The sequence below is a fragment of the Fukomys damarensis genome, unplaced genomic scaffold (assembly GCF_012274545.1).
Source record: "Fukomys damarensis isolate Sample0158 unplaced genomic scaffold, DMR_v1.0_HiC HiC_scaffold_3, whole genome shotgun sequence".
Classification (NCBI taxonomy): Eukaryota; Metazoa; Chordata; class Mammalia; order Rodentia; family Bathyergidae; genus Fukomys; species Fukomys damarensis.
Window position 1 is genome coordinate 14568226 of NW_022900915.1, and position 25181 is coordinate 14593406.

The 25181-nt window shown below is 42.5% G+C and overlaps 1 protein-coding gene across 1 annotated transcript in view; it reads right to left on the minus strand.

Annotated features, from left to right (window-relative positions):
• Positions 1-25181, minus strand: part of Arhgap26 (Rho GTPase activating protein 26) — a 445337-nt gene that overhangs the window by 195635 nt on the left and 224521 nt on the right. The window contains exon 12 of the mRNA XM_033765564.1: positions 6266-6302. Coding sequence (XP_033621455.1) covers positions 6266-6302 — 37 coding nt within the window. The remainder of the gene's footprint in view (positions 1-6265; positions 6303-25181) is intronic.

Here is a 25181-nt window from a genome sequence, read left to right on the forward strand (position 1 = left end):
TTCCTACAGCAACAGGACGTGCTCCTGTGAATATAATCTCATTAGCCTATGGATCTGAATTAATTCCCACTTTGAAGAAGGTGGCACTAGGAGATAGATTAGGACACTGGGTATTCTCTGTCCCAACTGTTCAGAGTTTAGCCTTGAAACAGCTGGAGAAGCAGCTGGAGAGCAGCATTTCTATAAACAAGCTAATCTTTTTAGAAGTAAGTAGGCAGTGACATTTATTATTTAAGACCTCAAGGGCTGGGCATTTAGCTTAGTAGCACGGTCCTTCCTGGCAATTGCAAGGTCCTGAGTTCAATTCCCAGTACTGGAAAACAAACAAAATCCCTCAAATTTGGAAAAGACCAACTATAAAGTATATAAAGTCTGCCATTCCCTACATCCCTTGCACTGGACTGGATTGTCCTCTCCCACAACCTGTTGGCTACCTGTCCCTGGGCTAAGAATAGTTCCTGGCTTCTTGTGCTTGTGACCTGAGCTTATTTCAAAGGATAATGAACCAATTCTCATAGGGCCTTTGGGCAGTAAATCTCACAACTATGCCCAAATGTAAAGCATTAAGCAAGACACACTGCAGGTAATATGCATGAAGATCCCAAAGGAAGCCAGAGAGAGAGAGGGAGAGAGAGGGCGAGGGGAAGGGGGAGGGAGAGGGAGAGGGACAGTGGGAGAAGGAGAGGACAAGGAGGAGTGGGAGGGGAAAGAGTTCTTCCTACTGCAGATCCTGGCTAAGTACAAACCTGGATGACTGATTATTGGTAGTGATCATTTCCTCAGTGAAGCTTAAGGAGAAAAAAATACTTTCTTCCTCTTTACTATCTGCATTCCTATTTTCCTTTCATTTTTTTTTCTAGGCGAGCACTTGACCAATTACAGAACTCAGTGGTGTATATTTCCTGACAGTCTAGCAGCATAGCCAGGGAAGGTTCTCTGCTAGCAGTAGAATTCATGGAGAAAGAGCAATAGGGCTGGCAAAATAAAATACATTAGTTTTTTAATTTAATACATAGAGATTAACTTATCCAAGAACACACAACCTTTAGATATAAAACTAAGACTCAAATGATGTCAGGGGTCTGAATAAATGGAAAGAGATTCCAAGTTCTTGGAGAGGAGAAATTAATGTTATAAAAGGGTAATTTTCCCCTAAAATTAATCTATATAATTCAATGTAATCCCAAATGATAATTTAATTTCTTGAGGAATTTATTCTACAAGGATAAAGGTCCACAGATAGCTAAGTCAAGTCTTAAAAAGGAGAGCAAAAAGAGGGTCTTAAATTACCAGACACTAAGATTTGATTCAATGTCATCATAACAGTTAAACAGACCAAGAAAATAAAAAGCTCAAAGTGAGAACTCAGAATACAAATCTAACATAAAAGAGCTGGCCCCATCAATAATGTGGAAAGAATGGAGAGTTCAGTAGAAGTCAGTGGAAAATTGACTCTTTCTATGGATAAATGTAGGATTGGGTCTTCATGAAACATCACATACAGTACAATCAAAAACCTAAATATAAAGGATAAATGTAGATGCCCATCTTTGTGATTTGAGTCAAAAGGCCTTCTTTGAAAAACAACTTGAAAATTATAAACTGTAAAGCAAGCAAGAAAGAAGATGTAAATATACAAAAATGCAGTCTTATAGACAAACAAGGACACTACATATAATCTTAATAGATGAAAACGTGTGTGTGTGTATATATATACATACACATACATGCATACATACATACATACATACATGAAATCTCTAAAACAAAGAAGGGATTCATATTATGATAGAAAGAATTTTGCAATTCTACAAAAAAAGATGTCAACTGATGTGGAAAATGAGCAAGGGACCGGAATAGGCAATAAATGAAAGGACAAACCCAGGGAACAACCTCAAACTCATAATTTACCAGAGAAACACAAACTGAAACAAGGAGCTATCATTTTATATTTATCAGATTTATCATTTTGTAGTTATTCAAAAATTAGAAGGCTGACCAAAGGAGGGGTGGTAAGAAAGGAGGCACCGACCCGTGGGGTGCTGGGCCCGCGGACTGTCCACGCGGAAGAACAACATGACAGCGTTTAAATGAAGCCTAAAATCAGCGACTTAACCGGCAGTTCCCTGGTGAGTGCAACCCAATGAACTTCTCCTGCGGGAGGACATGCACAGAGACGTTCACTGTGGTGCTGACAGTGGTGATGAGGAACCGGAGTTCACCTCTGCAAAAACAGGTACACCGTGGACTAGACATCAGGCAGATGTCACAATCCGGAGCTATACAGAGCAACACGGACAGCTCCTAACATGACGCTGAGAGCACAAAGAAAGATCAGAACACACAGCCACGCATATAACCTAAAAACATAGGCAGGTAAAAGACACAAATTTTTCAAGGATGAATTTTAAAAGTACACTAGAATGGAGGCCTAAAGGAAGAAGAGTAATGCAAGTACGGAAATTATTACTATTTTTTTTTTTTTTTTTTTTTTGGTACCAGGGATCAAACTCCGGTCCTTGAGCTTTGGAAATTAATTTTTAAAGGAACAAATGAATAAAATGATATGACATGAAAGAATGAATGAATTAAGGGGCCTGGGATGACAATGTACCATCAACAGGGAAGCATGATTAATTCAACCCTCTATACCTGAGACCAAACAGAAAACAAAGAAAAAAAGTAGAGAGAAAGGCTCTGAAAAGAAATGTGCATGCATTTATCTGTGACAATCCTCTCCCTGACAACTAAAACTTTAAAAAAAATACTAGCAGCTGACAAACACTATTTATGACCCCGTCTTATACCCCACAGATGATGTGTACCCTGAACCTCCAAGATAAAAGCAACAAATGCAGGAGGAGTGTCTCCAAGGGAATTTCCTCTTGCTGTGTGCCCCTTCAAAACATCCTAGCTGTGTGACAAAATGTTTGCATTCAAACTCTCACCAAAATATTTTCCAAAAAAGCATTTTGTAGAAATACTAGATACCTGGGGTTTGGACCCTCGGTATGCGTAATTTTGCGAAAGCAGCAAATTCCTTACCCTTAAATTCATAATCAGATTGTTTTCTTACCTTTAAAAGAGTTCAGACTGTGGCATAAACAGAAAGAGGGTTACAGACAAGGAAGGCCGCGGGCAATAACCCACCTGTGGAAGATGAGTCCTGTGGGTGGGTGTGGGGTGAAGCTGCAAATCCCTACCAAGCAGAGATGCTACAAGTGCAGCTTGGGAGAGGGGAAAGGAAGGAACTGTATCATGCGGAAGAGGGGTCCTAATGCCAAAAAAGCAAGGCACACGAACCCACATCTCTACTATGGGTTTGCCAGTCTGGAAATCAATAACAGCCTACAAAAATAGGCCCCACCGAAACCCCTGTTGAGTAAGTGGCGAACTTCTATTCCTTCATCTTTTTCTCTCCCGCTCACTAGATGATTTGAATGATGATTAGACACACAAGTCAAGCAAATCCCACTCTGTACATAACAGGATGCCAGAAGAAAATTCTGTATTTCTCCAAAATGGAACCTTTGATATTACTCTTTTCTTAGGGAACATAGAGTATCCTTGTGTTCGACCGGACAGCCTTCAGGACCACACAAAGTTTAGACTGAATTGTGTCCCTTGAGTTTACGAGCCTCTACTTCCTCATCTACGACACAGGTCAAATACCCACCGCACAGAATGCTGCAAGCAGTAAATACACGAATGTATGTAATGCAGGCCTAGTGCCTTATACACAGCAAATGGTCATTTAATGCTCTTGATAGCTATAACTATAAAATGCATTAATGGTAGATAATGCATACTACACAGAAATATTTAAAGTAGAAGGTCAATGGCTTCCAATAAACCATCCTTCACTGATGATATAATCTTGACTGTTTCCCATCAAATACCTAAGAGGAATCAGAACATTGTTTACTGTAACACTGCTCTATTGCCTACTTTTTTAAAAACCCAATTAGCATACTGGAGTGCCATTTTTGAAATATATTAATATTTCCCTTGTTCTTTTTACAGGTTGCATACTATCCCATAATTTATCGAACCTGCTCCCTACTGGATATTTACATTATCTCTAGTTCTTTCCTATTTTTACCAATATCCCAATTAACTTCTCTATTGCACAAACACTTTGTACTTGGGACAAATTGTTGGGTCAGAAGATAATCCCTTTTTAAAGGTATCCAAAACGTATTCCAAAAAATTCCTTACAGAAATGACACAAGACTTTATTTCAATTTTCTGCTTTTCTCATACTAATTCCTTTCTTTCCTTTCCCCAACCCCTCTCACTTCCCCTTCCCCTTTGAACTTTTCCTTCTATTTCATATTACCTGTTATGCCTTTTGATCCTTATTTACACATTCAGTTTCTCACACCAGAGAACCCATTTGGTATTTACAGATGTGTCCTATTTATTTCACTTGGGCATTGCCTCAATGTGCATCCATTTAGTGGTAAACTCGTAAAACAAATCCTGCACAGTAATGAGATTAAAGAAACTACTTGCAGCATTGTGGATGAATCTCAAAAAGAAAAAGAAAAGAAGAAGCAATAGAACCAACCAAAAAAATCCTTTCAAACCTATGGGCACACAAGCAGGGAGAAGCAAAAGTTACAGCAGCAAAGTAAAAGCTTCCAGGTGAACGTCAGGCCCCTGGGGTCCATTCACATGGACACATCGTTCCCCATTGCTCCTGGACCCTGTGTTATAGGATGAGGCCTGGTGTGGGCATCTGTCTACCGTGCTTGGCATCCATTGCTCTCATCTTCATGACTTCCCAGGTTTCCCTCTAGAAAAAAACTCTGCTCCAGACTCTTGGAGCTGTCAATCGAGGGGAGTCATTTTCCCTGAGTGGGCCCAAGCTGTATCAACTTGATGGCAAGTTTCCTGGGGATAGAAATCCTCTGACAAGTAAGGGAAAGATCACCAATGCACCCTGCAAATATTACCCACAAGACCCTTTTCCTTGGGTCCTGGCTCCCGGGTCCTAGAGCTGGTCCACTTTTCTTCAGCTCCTCACCTTACTATGGGTATGCTGCAGCCTCCTCCGTTTCTTCACTATTGTACACTTCTTCTACCTAAGTTGGCCTGAGCTGAATGCAGATGCTCTAAGACAATCCTACCTGATTTGGGGTGGGGGGATTGCTTCTTTGTTAATATATGCTTAAAATTATTTTCCTCCTTCAATTTTTTTTTGGGGGGGTACCAGGGATGGAACTCGGGACCTTGCGCTTATGAGGCGGGTGGCAGCTCCACTGAGCTAAATCCTGCCCCCGCTTCAATTTTTGAGGAGACAAAAAGAATTGTTTCTAGTCACAAAAGCCTTCTATTCTTTCAACAGCAGCAATCCCAAACTATGTAACATTTTATACTCCGTGAAACACCTGGTAACATTTGTATTTTAGAGAAAATGAGAGGAAAAATTCTGCTCCATAATGGCTTTCAAAAAAGAAAGGGAGAGAGAGAGAGAGAGAGAGACGGAGGGAGGAAGGAAGGAGAAGGAGAGGGACAGGGACAGGGACAGGGACAGGGAGCTAGGTTATTATTTTGTTCATCTGGAGCGGCACTGTTCTACTGACTTTCCTGATATTGCTGAAATTCATCCTAGGGACACCTTTGGTTTTTTTTCCAAGTAGATTTTACAAAGCGAGTCTGAGGCCAGGGGACAGGATTTCCTTTGTACTTTAGTAGCAGCCTGGAAGGAATTTGTTTTTGTTTTGTTTTGTTTTGTTTTCCTCATATGCGCCAAGGAGATAATCAGTCCAAACACTTTACCACTAGCAGTTTGATTTTAATCCTGTCACCTTTACAAGGTCACGGGTGCCCTTGGATATTATGATTAACTGGAGGGCTCTGAGCCTGTGTCAGGGAAAATGTGCTATGTATTCTAAGAAGGCTACTCGGGGGCACTTTCACCAAGGAGGAATAGTGCTGTATTCACCATCTCTACTCTTTCTACTCCAAAAACAGTTAGTAAGCAGTCATCTAAGACACTTGCTGCCTCTCCAGTCCTAGCAGGAAGCCAGGGCAACTCTGGCTTTCCCACAGCTAAAGGGCAAGGTGTCCTTACAATCTTGCAGTCATGCTCGGTGACTGGCCCTCTGAAGTCTGTGACAGAAAGGGTGGAAGCAAGCGGCTCACGCTACACTTAGCAACATGCCCACAGCACCTCCTGGTGGTGAAACTCTGAAGTAGCAATTTCTCAAAGCCCACTCCCCACTCCGGCTGCAGAAAAGAACCCAAGCATCATACTTACTCCCTTCATTCTGATTGTCTTTGTTCGAGTTGTAGACCTGGAAAACAGAAATAAAATAACATTTGAATGCATTTTATACCACCCTACAGGTTAACTGTAGAAAACCATGACCTTCCCCCTTTCCTTAGTTTGTACCATGAGGTGGTAGTTAAAATTCTGTCGGTATGAACCATCTCATTAATTACCTACTTCCTAGTATGTCCTTCAGCTGTTCTTAAATGTGCTCCCATCACCTATGAAACTTTACTGCAAAAAAATTATATTCCATCTTTTTCCACGAACGCAAACTTGTGTGTATATGCAAATAAAACGGAGAGAATTTTGGAATTAGTTACAAACCATTAAGCATTAACTGTGCAAAAGCAAAGTGGCTAAGCAATTCACACAAATTCACATAATCTACACAACAATTCTTCTTGGTACGAGCTGTTATTATCACTGTTTTACAGCTGGAGAATCTGAGGCTTAGAGAAGTTAACTGAGGTCTCACAGCTACACAGTCAGGGCAAGGGTACATTGTAAACTGTTGAGTCTTAACAGCAGGGAATGACACCAGCCACTTTTTACTCTAGATACCTTAGTAAATTTGAATGTTATGAGTAGAATATATTATATTTACAATAAAAAAAACCTTAAGTGATTTATGGAAATCATAAAAAGATAAAGTGGCCAAATACAGTAAAAGGAAAAGCACATAAATATAAAATAGAGACTGATACGCTCGCTGCAAGGGCCAGCAAGCTTTCCTGTTACGGGCCAGAGAGTAAATATTTTAGGCTTTGAGGGCCAAGAGGCAAAACAATATTGCACAAGTTGTTATATAATATGAGAAAATAAATTTGCACAGGATTTTTGACAAATTCTAAATACAATAACTGAGTGTAACTCTTTGAAATACAAGTCTACGAATGAGATGAATACTTTGCTGTTTGTTTAGAGGGAGGTTAGTATTTAGCTCAAATGAGGCTCAGAGTATTCCCTATAATCAGTCAATTGCAGATGCTCATCCTTAAGTACCACACATGGCTCATGAACAACACGGATGCAAGCGGGGGCTGGACTTGTTCTGCGGGCCACACTTTGCCTGTCCCTGATATTCAATGATACAAACAGCCCAGGGAGGCATGCACTTAAGTTTCAGCTTCTATCTACCCCAAGGTGATTCTGATGGCCGCTCTCAGTTAAAAGCCACTTAACCTCTGAAGGAAACAAACAAAGCACCTCTGAAAAGAGTCGATAAGCCCAAAATGACATTTTCCCTACCAAGACACATGGATGGAAATGACTGGGCAGGAGCCAGGCAACGGTCCAACTCTGCCTGCAGCTGCCTCGTGTCACTGGCTAAGTCTCCTGCACTCCCTCAGCCTTTACTGCCTACTCTCTCTATAAACTGAAGTAGTTTCCAAGGACGTCTTTGAAATCTCAAACTTTAAATACAGAAAATAACTGTTTATTAATATATTCTTCTCTTCCTAAAGAATACTGAAGCTGCACTCACTGAAGGTCAGAAAGATGAGGATTAAAGAAATGGGTGTTTAATCTTAACAAGGATATTCTGAAGAATAAATAGGCATTAGGGCATGCACTTAAAGTTCTAAAGACTTTGATTCTGGCCCCTGCAATAGGACTGTCAAAGAGGCTGGGAGAAGGTCCTCTTCCTTTACTTCTATGGGTTTTACTCGTGTGGTTATCAAACAAAGGGATACTGCCTTGAAAAAGTTTGAAGACGGCTGGGCGTGGTGGTGCACATGGGTAATCCCAGCACTCCGGAGGCTGAGGCAGGAGGATCGCTGTGAGTTCGAGACCAGCCTGGCCTACATAATGAGTTCCAGGTCAGCCTTAACTACATAGTGATCCCCTGTTTCAAAAAAAACAAAAACAAAACAAAAAATTTGAAGACCTCTTGAATGGGTCACTCCTAATGTTACTTGAAATGTATTTGTTTATTTGTGCATATATTTTAAAATATTTACTGAGTGCCTGTAATAACTAGGCAGGTACTGAAGATATGGGTTCATAAAACAGCTACGATCTCTACCTCAAGAAACGTTCCCATTAGTGAAGAAAACAGAAATAAACTGTACAAATATGATACCTTCAAATACTGATAAGTACAACAGAAACAAAAAAAAAGCGGGCACTGTGTGTGTGACGTGGGAGAAAGCTTCTCTGAAGAGATGAAGTTTGCAGGAGACGGGAGTGATAAGAGACTCCCTCGGGCTAGTGCCAGCAGGTCCTTGAGACGGAAAAAGCAGGGCCTTTCGGAGGGAGGAAGGTCAATGTGACTGGCAATCAGGGCAAGGCAGAGAACAAACGGTAAGAGAGCAGGACAAGGCAAGGGAGCAGTGGCCTATCCTACAGTGTCTTGTGCCTTGTGGGACCAACAATCCACAAGGACTGGCACTGAATGACACTGGAAAGTTGGGTGAAAATGTACAAGGGAAAACATCCTATTTGGGCAAGAATTTTTTTTCAGCCATCCTTAATCAGTTCAATTCTCCCATTAAATTCAAACATTTTATCCAACAGATACTTGTTCCTATTTATAATGGCAGCAATCTAGAAAGACTAGTAAAACACAAAGCTCTGAACCCTTTTTACTTAGGAGGTTTGTTCATGCCCAATTACTTTCTTTCAAGGTTTCCTGGGTCTCAGGAGGCCCCTGCCCAGAACACCCAAGCATTCCCTGAATTCAATTCCCATAATCAATGAACCAAAGGTGCCAGAAATGTGTACTGCCCAATCCTTGAGGGCTGGGCCACTAATCTCTGTCTGGTTTGAGTAAATGAGTCAAAGAGAGTGACTCCTGAAGTGAGGCTAATAAGCCATGCTTGGCAGGATGACATGACCCAACGTGGAAGGCCTTGCCATCAGAGGCCAGAGGGTGGCGTGGCAACAGCACTAAGTGTGATTGCCTTTGTTTGCTGAGCACTTACCAAGTGCCACACAGGACAGTAGCTAACACTGGTAACGCCACATGGTCTAAATCTAGTGTTATTCCTACTTTACAGATACGGAACCTGAAGCCTACAGTTCGGCCAAGAACACAGAATAGTAAGTGACATACTATTCTAGCCACCACAGGGATATTCTAATCTCCTTGTACGAACTACCCAGGTGGTAGCAAGTGCACACAATTATCAAGCGTGCCAGTGGTTGGCGTCAGGGTTTATAAACACCTTCCACACCGGCAGAAGCAAAGTCTCCCTCCAGACACGGTTAGTCTGCTGCAGGCAATGTCTCTTACATAGATCACATTTTCCACAAGGCTGAGGTTCAGAGGTCAGAGCACTGTCCTGAAAGTAAAGGTCTCTGTGATGGCGGCTTTGTCTTACGATGAGCAGTGACCACACATGCTTTGAGGCATGTCTCTCAAGAGCGCCATCTCCGCAGGACAAAACCCAACTCCCGAGGATCAACTCAAAGGGAAAAAGTCATGAAGTCATGTCTGCAGGATGGCTCCCAGGAAGACTAAAGTATTCCATGCACTTTCTCAGCAGCACATGTATCTTAAGCTAAGATTAGCTGTCCTGCTTAGCTAGAATATTCTAAGATTTGACCACTTTAAAGTGTTTTAGCCCTTTGGCTTTGTGTTCTTTGATGTAGCTACACTCCAGTTTCTGGAGAATAATGAACATGAAATCTGCTAAATATCCATGCCAATGCATATCTATTCTCTTATATGTTTCTAGAGATAGAATTTACGTGTATTTATCTTATTAGGGTCTATCTCAGAGTCATTAAGAAACAATTTCAGCTGGGCGTGGTCAGGCACGCCTGTAATCCCAGTACTCAGGAGGCTGAGGCAGGAGGATCGCTTCGAGTTCAAGACCAACCTGGGCTACACAGTGAGTTCCAGGTCAGTCTCAACTACATAGTGAGACGCTGTCTCAAAACACCAGAAAAAAAAAAAAAAGAAAAGAAAAAGAAAAAAACACAATTTCAACAGATACAGTAACTGAATAACAATGGTGATGACAAAATCACTGCTCTGTATCTGACAGCAGGCCAGGCGTCCTACAGCAATGCAGTGTTCACACAATCTGATTGTTCCCGTCCCAGAAAGGAGAAAACTAAGAGTTTAGGAAGCGTGGTCATTTGATCACAGTGAGGCAGCTGGAAACGGGCAAAGTGCAGACAGGAACTCCCATAGTCTGTCTCCAGGCCCCAGGCACTTAACTACTAACCACGTGATATATAACACGTGGTGGTGGCAGTGACGATGATGATGACAAAGGTAAAATGGAACCATGGGCAGCTACAGCAAGTGAGTCACTGGAAGAAACAATCTGCCCTGAGTCAGAAAAAATGAAAACTGGGAATGGCCTTCACATTCCAGCCTGAAGTATCCACCACTAACCCATGGAACCAGCTGGCAGCCGCCAGAGAAGCAGTAACACTCTGTTCTCTCCAAACCAACCTGAAGTTCAACACCAGGGCAGGAGAGAAGGCCTTCGATACAAACCACAGGCTACTGCAGTTCTAACAGCCCATACCTACACGCTACCACAAGAGCGCAATTTAGTAAGTCAAAGGAGGGTACAGAAAGGCTCCCTATGCTTCCTCTGCGTAACATGTGAGTTTACAACACATTCTGTTCCCTGCTCAGCCAATTCAATTTACACGTCCCTAGAGAATTCACAGGGACTGCACAGAGTCATCTGGATTCCCAGAATTTCTCTGCATAACCTTTATCACCATTATCCCAGCCATACTGAAAAAACACAGAGGCACTTTTTAAGCATATAAATTAAAGGCATACGTAAAACAATAATTAGATAGAAACAATCTAACTTTTCCCGTCAACACACAGCTGAATTAGTGCTTGGCTACATTACGCTTTGCGCCAAGATCGGCCCAATGAACCTACTTTACTGTACTGTTTTACTTGAACACAGCCCCAGACTCTATCGCTCCCCAAGGTCTCTTCCAGGTAGCCTGGTGTATCTCTGCACCTCTTCTCTCCAAGAGTGTTCCGTAGGTACAGCAACATGGAGAAACAACGAACAGAGTAACAGAGCCAGAATCTTACAACACTGCAGAGGCTGGCTCTCCTGCACTGGACATGGCCTCGGCCCTCTCCCCATGACACATCCCTGCAGCTTGTATCTGTGATTTCCTATCAGCGGTGACAGATTCACAGCAATCAGCTACTTAGGTTCAAAGTTCAGCTTTACCTTTTACTGACAACGCAAATACATCATTTAGCATCTGCAGACCCCTATCTTGCCATCTACAAAAGGGGACACAGTACTAAGAGTCCTCACCTCTTAGAGTTGTTGAGAGAATTAAATGGGAAAATGGATACCAAATATTTTACACGGGGCATGAAGTGCACATTTCATGGCTCACAAGGCGTTCTATGATTAACTTTTATTATCAATGTCGCCATCATTTGTCTCTTTCCATCTCTTCACATTTTTTTAAACAAACAAATGAAAATTTCCTAGTGAAGGAAAGTTATTCCCAACCGGATAAATGGCCAAGGAAAGAAACGCCTTTTGAGGCCCTGGTGGCTGGCCTCATTAGCAATATAAATATACTCAGTTGACACCAAGAAACAAGGGAAGGGAAAGGAGACGATCTAAGGCCAAGTTTTGGAGAAATGGTTCTCAGTTTTTAAAAAAGATAGCAATCAAAAAAATAAAATAACCTCCCACTATCAACTACTTTTTCAGTACCCATTATGTGCCAGGCAGCACATCACCTATACTAAGCATTTGCATCAATTGTTTTACTTCATCCCCAGGCCTACAGGACACCACCTCTGCTTCTCTTTCCTAGTGTTCTATGGGTTAATTCATCTTCCGAAGATTACACAGCCAGCAAATGACAAAACCAGCGCTTGAAGTAGGCAGGCAGCGTCCTTTAGACTGCAGTCTCTACTCAACCACAACTTGGTACAACTTCCCCACCCAGCTCTGCTTCCCAGCGGAAAAACAGGTTGGCTATTAACAAGGCACTCAAAAGAAGCTGAGCAGTAATTAAAATGGCAACAATGCAGCTATTATGTAAGAAGAAAATTTCCACTCAATTTAAACAATAGTGATTCCACAAACTTCCAATTAACACAAGTATGGCAATAACCAAAAAGCACAAGTAGTTTGAGACACCTTAGGATGCCCAAAAATATCCCTTCCTACAATGAGCAAACACACAGAGACATGGCCAGTATTACCAAGGACTGGGTGGCAGGCAGACTTCTCAACCGAGTAGCACAGCCGAATACTCAGCAAACTCCAGTAACAGCTAAATTTAGGAACCGTTAATAACACCTCTGAGAAGTGACTAGAGACACCCTGGGTCTGTGGAATGCTATCCATAAAACCCAAGCATGGACATCAATTTTTGGATCAGGAAGACCTCTCTTTTCATAAATGTCCACAGGCCGCACTTAGAAAAGCTTTCAGGAAGGAACCGAGTCTGAAGTATGGTGGAATAAAACCAGTTTGAATAGTTTGGAGGACATAAAAATATACTTCAATAAAACAGGACAGAGCTCTGGGAGGCAGGTGCCAGTCCACCATCCCCTTCTCTCCTCACAAATGTGCCCCTCATCACCGTGGTCCTAGGGGCAAAATGTGATCAAAAGAATAGAACTAAACAGAAACAGTAGTAATAAGCATACTACATTTGCTGTCTTAAGGAGGCTCTTTCAGAATTAAAACCAATAAAAACATATTTGATGGCATTTTCTAATAATCTAATCCCACCCAAATGTCAAGACCTTACTCTTGCCCAGCTGAATTACATATAAAGAAGGTTCAGTAACTGCCATATTAACAGGCCACTCAAAAAGTACTGACTGAATGAATGGGAATTGCGTAAGAAGGAATAAGACAGAAATTGAAACAAAAACCCCACGTCGGAGTCGACGAGAACAAGGCATTGACCAGACAGAAAAGGCCAGTCATATCTATCACTTGCGGTGACTGGGTCTCCTTCTTCCCAACATCTGGCAAATTCTCTAGGAATTTTTACCGTCTAAGAGAAATGGAAAGATAGAATGCAGGCTTTTTTATGAGAACGTACACAACAGATTTATCTTATTTGGCTTAACTCAAAGCTATCAAAGTCCCTCACATTGCTATTTATTTTCTATGGTCCACTGCTGCACGTCAGCCCCATACCCAGCAGGTGACAACAAACTGCTAATAGTATCCGAGCCTCTGGTGCCACTGGGGGTTCTAAAATGAGGGCTAAGGAAGGGGCTCCATGTAACCAGAGGCACCTGAGGCCTCAGGCCCTTGGAAAAGAGCCCCCCAAACTGTGACCAAATGACAATGCTCCTAAAGCCATTTGGACAAAAGTCTTCCAACAGCCCCAAGCCTTCTTCCATGCATGACAACGGTATGCAAATGAACAAAATCACTCCTTGCTGTTCAGTGTGGTTATGACAGTGATGATGAAAGAAAAACAAACGTCTTCCATTAGTTCAAGTATTGCCTGCTGCTTTATGCCTTATGGATGCAAAAAGGTTATTTTTGTTTTTCATTTTTTTCTTATTCCATAATACTGGAGGAAAACAAAGTGCTCTGGGCTCCTGCAACTAATACTACTGCCATTATGTCCCTCTTTTTCTAGGGAATTCACCCCCTACTTCGTAGAGGAGCTACATACCCCCAAGTCCAAGTCCACAAGGTTTGGGTGGGGCCAATGCGAATTCCCCCTTCAGGTTTGGCTCTGTGATCCTCACCCTGCACCCTTGCTTGCGTATGACTGCCTCAGGCCTAATGTAGCAAACAGTACTTGCTGTTCAACATTTTTTAAATCACAATTGTTAGAAAAGAAGCTATGTTGCTAGGAGCACAGATATATGTCTTCAGCTTTCGTGGACAACTCCACCTCCACCCAGGCAAAGTCTGAGTCAAAAAAGTCAAAGCAAATAGAGCCGTGATATGAAGGGAGACTGGATTCCAATGACACATCATTTAAGCCTGTTTGTCTAAATGTATCCAAAGTTCATTCTGCTCTTCCCATTGTGAACCAGTAACTGTTTTCCCCTTATTTTAAAATTCTGCTTCTGTGGCTTGCAGCCAAGAGCTGAGGCACATATTTTTAAAAGTACATCACAGAAAAGCCTACTTGAACTTTATAGGGTGCTCAAGGATGAAGGAGAAAAATGTACATCAAAGTAGAAAGGAAGCCAGGCACAGTGGCTGATGCCTGTATTGTAGCACTCTGGGAGGCCAAGGCAGGAGAATCCTGGAGACTCTGTCTCAAACTAAAAATGTTTCTCAAAAGGGTTGGGGAAGTAGGAAAAAAAAAAAGTAGAATGGGAAAGAAACTTCATTCATGCCATCCTTGAGCCTTCCCTTCCTTCTACCTCACATACCCAGTTCCAAGTTTGATCAATTCTATCACTAACATGTATCTAGACCCGACTTCTCACACCATTTCTTTTTCTATTGCCCTAGGACAAATTTCCTTTACCTTCTCGTTTAGACCTTGACCCTGGGCTTCTCCTAATCTTGCTGACTCCTCTCTTTCTTCTCTGTTTTAATCATGACATTGCTCCTGCAAAAAGTTTCCCTAAACCACAGCTTCGGAGAAGCACTCCAGACGTCATGATCCTAGTCCTGCAATTCTCAAAGGGCCACTGTGTGAAAGCAGGGTAATACTCACATTCCATGGCCGAGGAGAGGGTCAGCAGAGAGCCCCAGGAAGGCAGATTCCATACACAGCTGACAGTGAGGAGCTCTTTGTGGTCCACTGCCCCACAGAGAGACTGGCCCAGTGTCACCCTACACCCAGGACCAAACTCCCTTTCACTGAGAAAGCACTCCGGGGTTGGTGAACTTAGCTACATTTGGGATTAATCATTGCTTGCCTGTCTTTTCATCTGTGCGGGTCTCCTGGGTAAACTTCAGAACAAGGGAAGATGAATTTTGATGAAGGAGAGGGGCCAGTGCATGCTGTGGGGCTTGTGGATTTATCATCAAGGCCCAGTTCCAGCACTTTTGCTCTCTGTGCTCTTAGTCATTTAATATTTCTGAGTCTATTTTCTCATTGTACAACAGAGCTAAGCAATAGTACTAACTTCACTAGAGTACTGGGAGAATTAAAATAGTTCTCACAGTGCCCAGAGGAGCTTCACTGCCCTTTTCCTTACTCCACAAGATTTCCTAACTGTATGGCTGCAGATCACCACGGTGGTGCCGAATCTTGCAGAGCTTTCAATGACACGAATGGCCGCTGCGGCCCATGTGCCACAGGTTGGCCGCCACTCCCCGAATGTCTCCCTTCTTGGAGGTCTCACCACTCCTAAACCTGTTCTTTAGAACTTAATGCTTGTGAATACAATTTTTCATTCTTCATTTCTAATCTCCAACCCAATGAGTCCACGGATGACGAAGGAGGAGGAAGAGTCTTTCTGGCAATGAATAAAGCACTGAGCACATGCTTGGTGCCCAAGAAATCACTCCTGATTAAAGGACAGGGGGCTTAAGGCAGAGGATATGCGTTCTTTTGTCTGACTCCTCCTCTGTGGGGTCAGAAGCAGCTCAGATGGCTTTGCTGAACAAACTATCCATACAGGAACGCTTTCATATTTTGAGTGCTGCTGGTACTTACTACCCTTCTCCATGAGAAATCTCAAAGCTAATAAGACTTCCAAGGGAGGGAAGCAACTCCTCCTAGAGCATCATGCGGTAACAGATACCCCTAGACATCCAGTGAAGGGGAGGCCATTTACTGTCACTTGGTTTTGGTCCTGTGAATTAAGCATGAACAAAATGTCTCTGAGGTTATTGACACTGACTCTTGTGCATGCTCCTCCCCCTCCCAGACTTTGATTTGTCTGTTACATAAACACGGTTGCTATGGTTATAATTCAGGAAGCTTTGTGACTTGACCTCAAGAAAAATTCAACCTCAAATCAGGATAACATTGACTCTCTGGACCACAATAGACCATCAGAGTGCAGGATCTGCCAAATTCCTTCAAGCTTCAAGCTTCTAGAAGGAACCACTGTATTTTGGGTAACAGGCGAGCAACAAGAAGAGGAAACGCTGCAATGTTATGTAATTTCCTTCCATTTCATATTCAGAAATCCTAAAAACTCTTATAAACAACTTCTCTAGCTTTCCACTGAAGATTGGAATCACGGCCAATGTAAACAAAAACTGAATGCAAAAGAGAAAGAAAAAAAAGAATCCAGATCAAAAAAGTACTTCAGGAAAAATTTGAAGGCAGCAGAAAGGGAGCAAAGTCACTCAGTACTGAATATACAACGGGTAAGCAGAGGGCGGGCAAGTTGATGTGTACGGAGGATGTGGCCAGGTCACAGTACGAGGAGTCTTCTGGCCCTAACATTTCCTGGCTTCGAGCTGATGCAACATTAAAAAGTAGGTGTGAACCCACTCGTCCATCAGCACACCATTTCCATGGGTAGAGGAAGAACCACCACCTGTCCCTCAGAAAAAACTAAAATCTTCAACAGAGAACGTCTTTATGTGTTCCCCTCTCTCTCCTCCCATGAACTTGGAAAAGTTACACAGCTCTGTTAGCAGAAGAGGCAGCCTTGTTTTGCTGTGCTCTGGAAAAGGGCAAATGAGGAATTCCTCAGTACAGTATGCAGGGTCCCAGAGTGGAAGTTCATCGGGTTCCACTGCTGCCCAAGCAGGGCCCTGCCCAGGAGAAACCACAGCCAGAGCGTGACTCATGCACCACGCTGCTCTCTACTTGCCAGCCCTCCTTCCTCCAGAGGACTTTAGGCAACGGCATGGAGACCATCTCCACTCTAACCTGAGGCTGACTAACGCCAAAGGAATGCAAAGTAATTCTGTGATCTCATTTCCCCCAGGGTGCCCTGAGCGGCACTGACTTTGGGAAAGGAGACTTCTTGCCCTGCCATGGACAGCTGCAAGTTCAAAGCCAGCATTTCTAGATACATGACTCAAAGCTCAGTGTCCTACTCCAAATCTAGAAATCATCCCGATGCCAAGCCATGTGTTACACCACGCAAGTTCTGAGACTATCTACTCTCTTATGCCACTGCTCTGAGCTGATGGGGAAAGAGGGCTCTCGTCCTGACCTCACAGGGAGACTTGGTGTTTTTCCTGGGAAATAAAAATTGCTCTTTGGCCATGCAGCACTCAGTCACTTGTCCTCAGACAAATGTAGTCTGCTGTCTCATCACAGATCTACCCTTTTCCATCACTGACAAACTTCACCCAACTTCTGATTCTAAATCGTGACAAAGGATGACTCAGGTATTGCCATTCCCAAGACCAGATTCATTTTCATCCCCAAGCACTTAGGGAAATTCTCAACTCTCCAAAAAAAGACGGCAGAAGGGACAGGGAACACTCACATGCCCAACAGCCCCATTCTACAGTTGTTCATATTTTGTTGTATTTGCCTTATTCGATCACACAGCACTGCATAGGGGCAGGGATGTACACAGCTGTCCCTCTATCAGCATCCATCCACCCATCTCATTATTTGATACAATTCAAAATCAGATGCAGACATCGGCATTCTCCATACAAACATTTCAGTGTGCCTATCACCCTCTGAATCTCAACATGTGCTTGCCAGCTTTTAATGTTAAATTTACATGCAGTGAGGTGCACGCTTCTCAAGTGTACCAATCATGAACGATGACAGCTTCATATACCCACGTGAGCGACACGTCTATCACGGCTGCTGTGTGCTTCCTGCCCACCCCTTGGGCAGCGTCTTCAGGCCTCTTCCCACCTTGCCCCCACCGCTCTCCCAGACTACTGCTGTGCTCTGTTTTGCTGCCCACTATTACTGTGTCATATTTTAGATCGACATAAAAATGAAATCCTACAGCATGTATTCTTTTATAGATACCTTGTTTCAAGTGGCATAAAATTTTTGAGATTTCTTTACGTCCTAGTGTGAATCAATGCTTTTGGTGCTTTTTTTACTTCTGACCGCTGTTACGTTATTTCAGCGCATCACAGTTTTATGTATCAATTCTCCTGATCGTGGATGCTTATGCGATTCCCTGATTTTAGCTCTCACAAATAAAGCTGCCCCCACTATTTTGTACAAGCACTTTGAAGGGCATATGCTTCCATATCTCTTGGGTTAGTACTTAGAAACAGAAGAGATGAATTATATTTTTGTTGTTATTGTTTGTTAGTAAAAAAAGAAACCACTCTCCCCTATTCCAAAGTGATCGGACCATACTCCATTTCATACTCCCACCGAGAAAGAACAAGAGTCCGGGTTTCTCCACACATTCACCAGTGTTGCCAGGGATTTAGCTCAGGGGTTCCACCACCTGCCTCGCAAGCACAAGGTCCCAAGTTTGATCCCCGGTACCAACAACAACAAAGATCAGTGTTTAGTGTTGTTGCCAACTCCGTGACGTTAGCCTTTCTGCTGGTGTGTAGTGAAGCATCTCACTGTGGTTTTAGTTTGCATTTCCCTGATGGTTTATGATGGGAAGCAGTTTTCATGTGCTTATCAGGCATTCTTAACTTTCCTTTATACGGTGTCACTTCAAGTCTTTCCTCCAACTTTTAATTACAGTCTTTTTATTACTGAGTTTTATGGGTTCTCCACATATCCTAGATACGTTCTTTGTCAAATGTATGTTTTGAAGATTATTTTCTGCCATTCTGGGATCTGCCAACTGATTTTCTTACAGATATCTTTGATAGGGACAAGTTTTTCACTTTAAAAATAAAGCCAGTCCTGGGGGGGGGGGACTACTGTTTTCTGTGTCCTATGAAAAAACATTCACCAAACTCCAGATTGCACAGACTGCATCCTGTTTTCTTCTGGAGGCTTTATAGTTTGAGCTTCTATGTTTATGATCCATCTTGAATTAATTCTCCTTTTTTCTTCTAGTTTGTAAACATACTATACAGTTGCTTCTGAGATGCAGCTCAGATTTGAAACCTGCTGGTTTAAAATAGAAATTTAGGAACAAGTAGTATTAACCCATCTCATTCCCCTCCATACCCAGTGGAATCTATTCACAAAATCCTTGTGATGCTTCACAATATTAACTAAACCAGTACTTGCTTACTGCCCTTCAGCTCACAGGACAAGTGCACTCAGCATCATAAACACCCTACACATAAATGCTCAAAGCTCATTTTCAGGATACTCAGCTGACTACGTGGCTACTTATGAGATATATCTGCATAGGCAGTCCAGAAAAGTACAGAGGACTTTGTTCTTGTTTGAACATATTTCTGTGTCCTATGTTGATACTGGGGATTAAACCAATGACCTTCAACTGAAATAAACCTCCACTTCTTTCATATTTTGAAACGGTGTCTTACTAAATTGCACAAGGTGGGTTCAAACTTGGCAAATCCTCCTGCCTCAGCCTCCCAGAGAGAGTATAGAAGTCCTGACCAGTGAGTTACTCACTTATTGTACTGATCAATCCCCTCCTCTCTGGATCTTATTTTCCTAACCAATCAAAAGGAGGACCTGAAACAGAAGAGCCCATTATCTTTAATAACCCATCAAGAAAAATGCATGACTTTAGGTTCTGCAGGGCTCCTCACATACATTACGAGTTTCACGTTCCACTGAGAGACAACACCTCAGTCTCATCAGCAAACGGCTAAACTGGGACGTGCTGGCAACTGGTTAGGAAAAGAAGCCCTGCATACTTCAGAGTATAGGGAGGGGGACTGCAAAGAAAGGGGGGAGACAGGGGCAAGCAATCCAAGGTCATTCAGCTCCCTGGGCAACATGGTTTACAGCCGACCCATACGGAAGGGGTCGACACCAAAAGCACCAACTGTCTAATCTAAGCCTCTTCTGCTTCTCCTCTAAAGAGAGCCAAAGCATGCTGTACACAGAGCCACTGGTTAGAAGCTCCAGCAAGGCACACAGCCAGCTTCCAAAGGCCACTGGAAAGACCTAACCCCAGAAGTGAGAGTAGGAGAGGTCAGGAGATGTCTCTTTTCCGATCTGAATTCGACAGCTCGAAGAATAAACACGGAAGTCCAAAGGCTGTGTCTGGGAGCTCTCCTACCAGGCTTCATACAGCGGACCCCACGTCCTTTACGAGTCCACCCGTCCTGAGCCCTTCTACCCAGCCCGGCCCCCATGGCACATCTGCAGGTTGCTCATCCCTGTACAATCTTTTAAAACTCAAAAGAACAGTTACGTTCTACAAAGTCAGCACAAACACTGAATTAACAAATACAAGCATCACCCCTAGGGGAAACACAGGGTTAGTTTCCTGTGAGCCTCTGGTTAAGTATTTTCAGCAACTGATCAATACATAACTTTGTTTATATGGTTTTCTTTTTAGAGACCCCGTAGTTAATGTATTTTGCTGATTTGCCAATTTTAAACTCACAGCCAACAGTACAGCGCATGCGAGATAAGCTTAAACAAAGCTCAGCTAGTACGCATTTTCCCATGATGTCAAAAGGCACACCACAGCCTTCTTCCACTGAACAACACCAGGAATGATTTCAGCGCTACACTTGGGGGCCACTGTAAACAACAAACACATAAACTACTGACAGGGGAAAAAGTGCAAAACGCAAAGAAAGTACCACTAAATAGACCATGAGAAAGACATTTGTTTGCAGAAGGAGAGCTGAAAGAGCACAGCAAAGCATCTTCTTATGCAATTATCACTTGGGAACGTGCACACTGGATGGCCTCAATTTTCCACCACTCTACACATCCACAAATAATCACAAGGACAAGTTTAAATTGTGAATAATAAAGATCAGACATATATAGATATAGGTTTAGATATACAGAGTCCACCAAAAGAATGTATACATACTTCAACAGTTTGCTGTACTAACAAATGTCTGGAAGCTAATGGCCACCACTTTGAGCACCTAGTGTAACTGTAGAGGCCAAAGGCAACACAGTCATTTCATGATGTCTCAATAAATTTAGTATGAAAATATTTATACAAGTTTTTCTTTTCCTGGTATAACTGTAGCGGCCAAAGGTAACTTGTATTAATCTCACAATGTCTCAATAAATTTAGTACGAAAATATTTGTACAAGTTTTTCTTTTCCGGATGTATTCATTTTTCTCATGCTAAATTTACTGAGATAGCATGAGATTAATACACATTATCTTTGTCCTTTACAGTCACTAGAGGTGCTCAAAGTGGCAGCTATTAGCTTACAATTTATTAACACAGCAAACTTCTGAAGTGTGTATACATTTTTGGCGGACTCTGAACACGACAGACAGACAGATGTATCTAGAGGTATCTAGATACACTTTATCTACATAAAGATGTGTTCATGCACTTCCACACTGTCCATGGCTGGACAACGACAGCAGAGATGAGTCATTCCAACCGAGTGCTTCAACTTTACGAGGTACTGGAAGGTTGTACCAATTTATACTTCCACCAACAGCATGTTATGGGAGCTCCACAGAGTATGTTTTCAATTTCTACAAGCTTCTTCCTTGGAGTTTGTTGCTTAGCTCTCTCCTTTTCTACATACAACACGCAGAAATCTCACCCATTCTCACACCTTCCATAGGTGCCCCTGTGCAGACATCACACCTGCAACTCTCAACTCCCTCCCACTCTTAGGACAGACCTTCCCTGAACTTCTAAGCCTGCTTCTATTTCTCCGACCAACTCCACGAAAGGTTTCTTGAGACCATGTGTCACGCCTTCCAACTTGTCATTGACCAGAAATATTAGTAGTTATTCTTAGGTCCTGATAACAAGGCTGCTGACAGAAGATGTGTAATAAATACACAAGCTTATTTTTACATAGCAACTGCTACTTTCTTCCAGACCATACTCCGTACTCACTGCCTCCGTCTATGAAATGGAAAGTGTATCGTCTAAACTAAAGGGCCAGATAGCCGAGGAGGCAGCTGGCACTATGTCTGGGACATAGCAACAGCTAGCAACCGCATTACTTTTTATCTCAGCAACTGGGACGTAAGATCTTCACATCCTATCTTTTTGCTCCTACATCTGATCAGGTGACAATAACTGGATTCTGCCTCCTTCAGCGTGATGTTCATATCCGCGCCTTGCTCTGCAGTCCTGGCACTCCCTCAGTGGAATGCAGCACCTCTTGCTTAGAATGTTTTCACCCTGGTTTCACTTCTGCTCTCCCCTGGCCAGCACATTTTTCATACGGCCACAGTGCTGACTGCACTTCTGCTCATACACTGTCCTCGTCACCTCCTTCCTTCTAACACGTCCAGATGTCCATGCGAAGCTTCCAACTAGCAGGCCTCAACGTTTCCTACCTTATTTCTCAGGCTCCCCCTCGCACTCAGCACCACGTAGCTACTGGCGACTTCCTAGGCTTGCCCCATGCTCTCCTATGTAAGAATTCTCATTTTCTTGCTAAGAAAGCTCTGCTGTCCATTTCTATGCTGCATACCCTTTAATGCCCTGGGTATATGGGCCTCCCTCAGTCTGAAGTCTCCTCTTTTATGTCACTAGCACCGTTAACACCTCACACTGATCTCTCCTACTCCAAAATAATAGGAGGCCCCAGAGTGTCCTTCACAGAGTAGGCAGTAAACATTAGACAAATGACGTGATAAACCCAAGGATACTGAAAATGCTAAGATGCACATCCCAGAATTAGTTCGCATTAACTCTAAAAGGTGCCAGTCCAATCATTCGAAGTGCCTATATAATTAAAAGTGAGCCTAGGCCTGAAAGAGCTCTTCCAATCAGGGAAGGGCAAACTGCCATCTGTTTCCCAGCTTTGTAAGTATTAAAGTGCTTGCTCACAGTTGTGTTTACATCTAGAAAGTTAAGCAGGCAGCATCAGGGCCAGCCAGGCAGAGAACTCAAACTTTCTCGCTGCGAGGAGTGTGTCCACCAAGAAAACGCACAGCAGCTCAGTCCCACACGCGGCTGACCTCTGTGCACTCCACATGCTGAGAAAGTCACCACTTACGGCACTTCTGAAAGCTTCTTGGAGCATTTAAAATCAGTTGTGAAGTCATGAATTACTCTGTAAACAGTGCTGAGATAACCACAATCTTTTAGAGGGAAAAATCAAGATAGATCTCTACCTCCTATCACATTCTGATGCCAAAGTAAACCTCAGATAAATATCTATCTTAGAATGGGGATGAATTCAAGCAAAGATAGAAAATTTAAAGTAGTTCATAGCCTTAATATTAAGCGCTCCTACAATCAATACAAGAAATGCAAATATACCCCAAAAACGATAAACTACATGCAAAAGAAGGGTAAGCATTCAGTAAATATAGAGTATTCAAATTCAACAGAAGACAGACATTGAAATTGTAACAATGAGAATTTTTTAAACTTTTTTGGTGGTACAAAGGATTGAACCCAGGGCCTTCACACCGAGCTACACTCCCAACACTTTCAAAAAATATTTGTATTTTGAGACAGAGTCTTGCTTAATCACCCAAGCTAGGCTTGAACTTGTGATCCTCCTGTTTGAGCCTCCAAGAATACTGGAATTATAGGAACAGGTCACTACGCCTGGAGACTTTTAACCTTTAAAAAAAGATGTAGTTTTTCTATATAATGGAGTACTACTCAGCCATAAAGAATGTGAAACTAGAAACATTTACAGTTAAATGGATGCACATTGAGGCCATACTCTTAAGTGAAATAAATAGGACACGAGTGAATACTGATGAGTTTCTCTGGTGTGGAAAAAAAAAAGTGTAAATAAGGTTCAAATGGTATAACTGAGAGGGTGAAATAGGAAGAAAATGGCTAAAGGGGAAGTGGGGAGGGGAGGGGAAAGGAAATAAGGGGAAAGAAAAATGTGAAAAAAGGGGAAAAAGGAAACAAAGTCTTTGTAAATAGGGAAGGGTGAAGGGGGTGAAGGGAGGGCAGGGGTATGGGGAAAAAAACAAGAACCAAGATGCATCATGTAAAGGTACAATTTCCCAATGAGAAATGTAACTGTATTGATTGTTTTAAATTTACCAATAATCTTAATGGAGAAAAAAAATTAAGGACTTTTAAAAAATCGGTGACAGTACAGATATGAGCTCAGTGGCGTGGATGGTCCCACATGAGGCTCACAGAAGTACTCACTGGGGCAAGCTTCAACCGGATATGTCTGTTCACCAAGCAAATACATCTTCACGGATTTCTGCTAAGGAAAGATTCCTGGGTAGCAGGCCAGGAAAGCTTTCAGTGAAGGCAAAGGCCTCCTGTGCGTTACACAGGAAATGTTATGTACTGATACCCTTCTGTGAGGACAGCGTCCACGGTTTCCTCTTAATATGAACATAGGCATAACTAAGTCACTGGAGAACTCCGACTGCGGCGTAATACGAAGAAGCAAGGAACGGTAGGCATTGCTGATTGTCAACGCAATGTCCCTCTTCCCTGTCTTCCTTAGTTAACCAACATGTGAACCAAAATATCACCCTGATAAAAACACTACATTCCTTATAGGTAGAAATACGACAAAGGGCTGGGCAAAGACACATAAGTGGATGTTTACTAAGGATTTCTGGGAAACCTGTTTCTCTGACACACACCACTCCTTTCTCTTCTTCCTGACTGAAGCACAGATGTGAATCCAGGAGGTATGGCAGCCATCTTGCAATCATGAGTACATGAGAAAGACCAAATCCTGTACTGTAAAGATGCAGGAGCAGAAAGATGAAAAGAACATCTTTACAATATTGGAAAGTATAATAAATTAAATGAAATTCATACTCATAGCATGAAAAGTGAAATTTTTCCTTTAATTTTTGTTAATATGTATGCTTATCTAGATATACATACAAAGTGAAAGTCGAAACATGAACATCAAAAATTAATCACTTGGAGCCAGGGGTTTAGCTCAGTGGTGCTGCTGCCTGCCTTGCAAGCACAAGGTCCTGAGTTTGATCTCCAGTACCAAAAAAACAAAAAAACACCAAACCAAAAAAAAAATATTAATCACTATTTTCTGAGTGGGATTGAAACCCTTTCCTCTTGTGCCTTTAATTATTACCACATTTCCT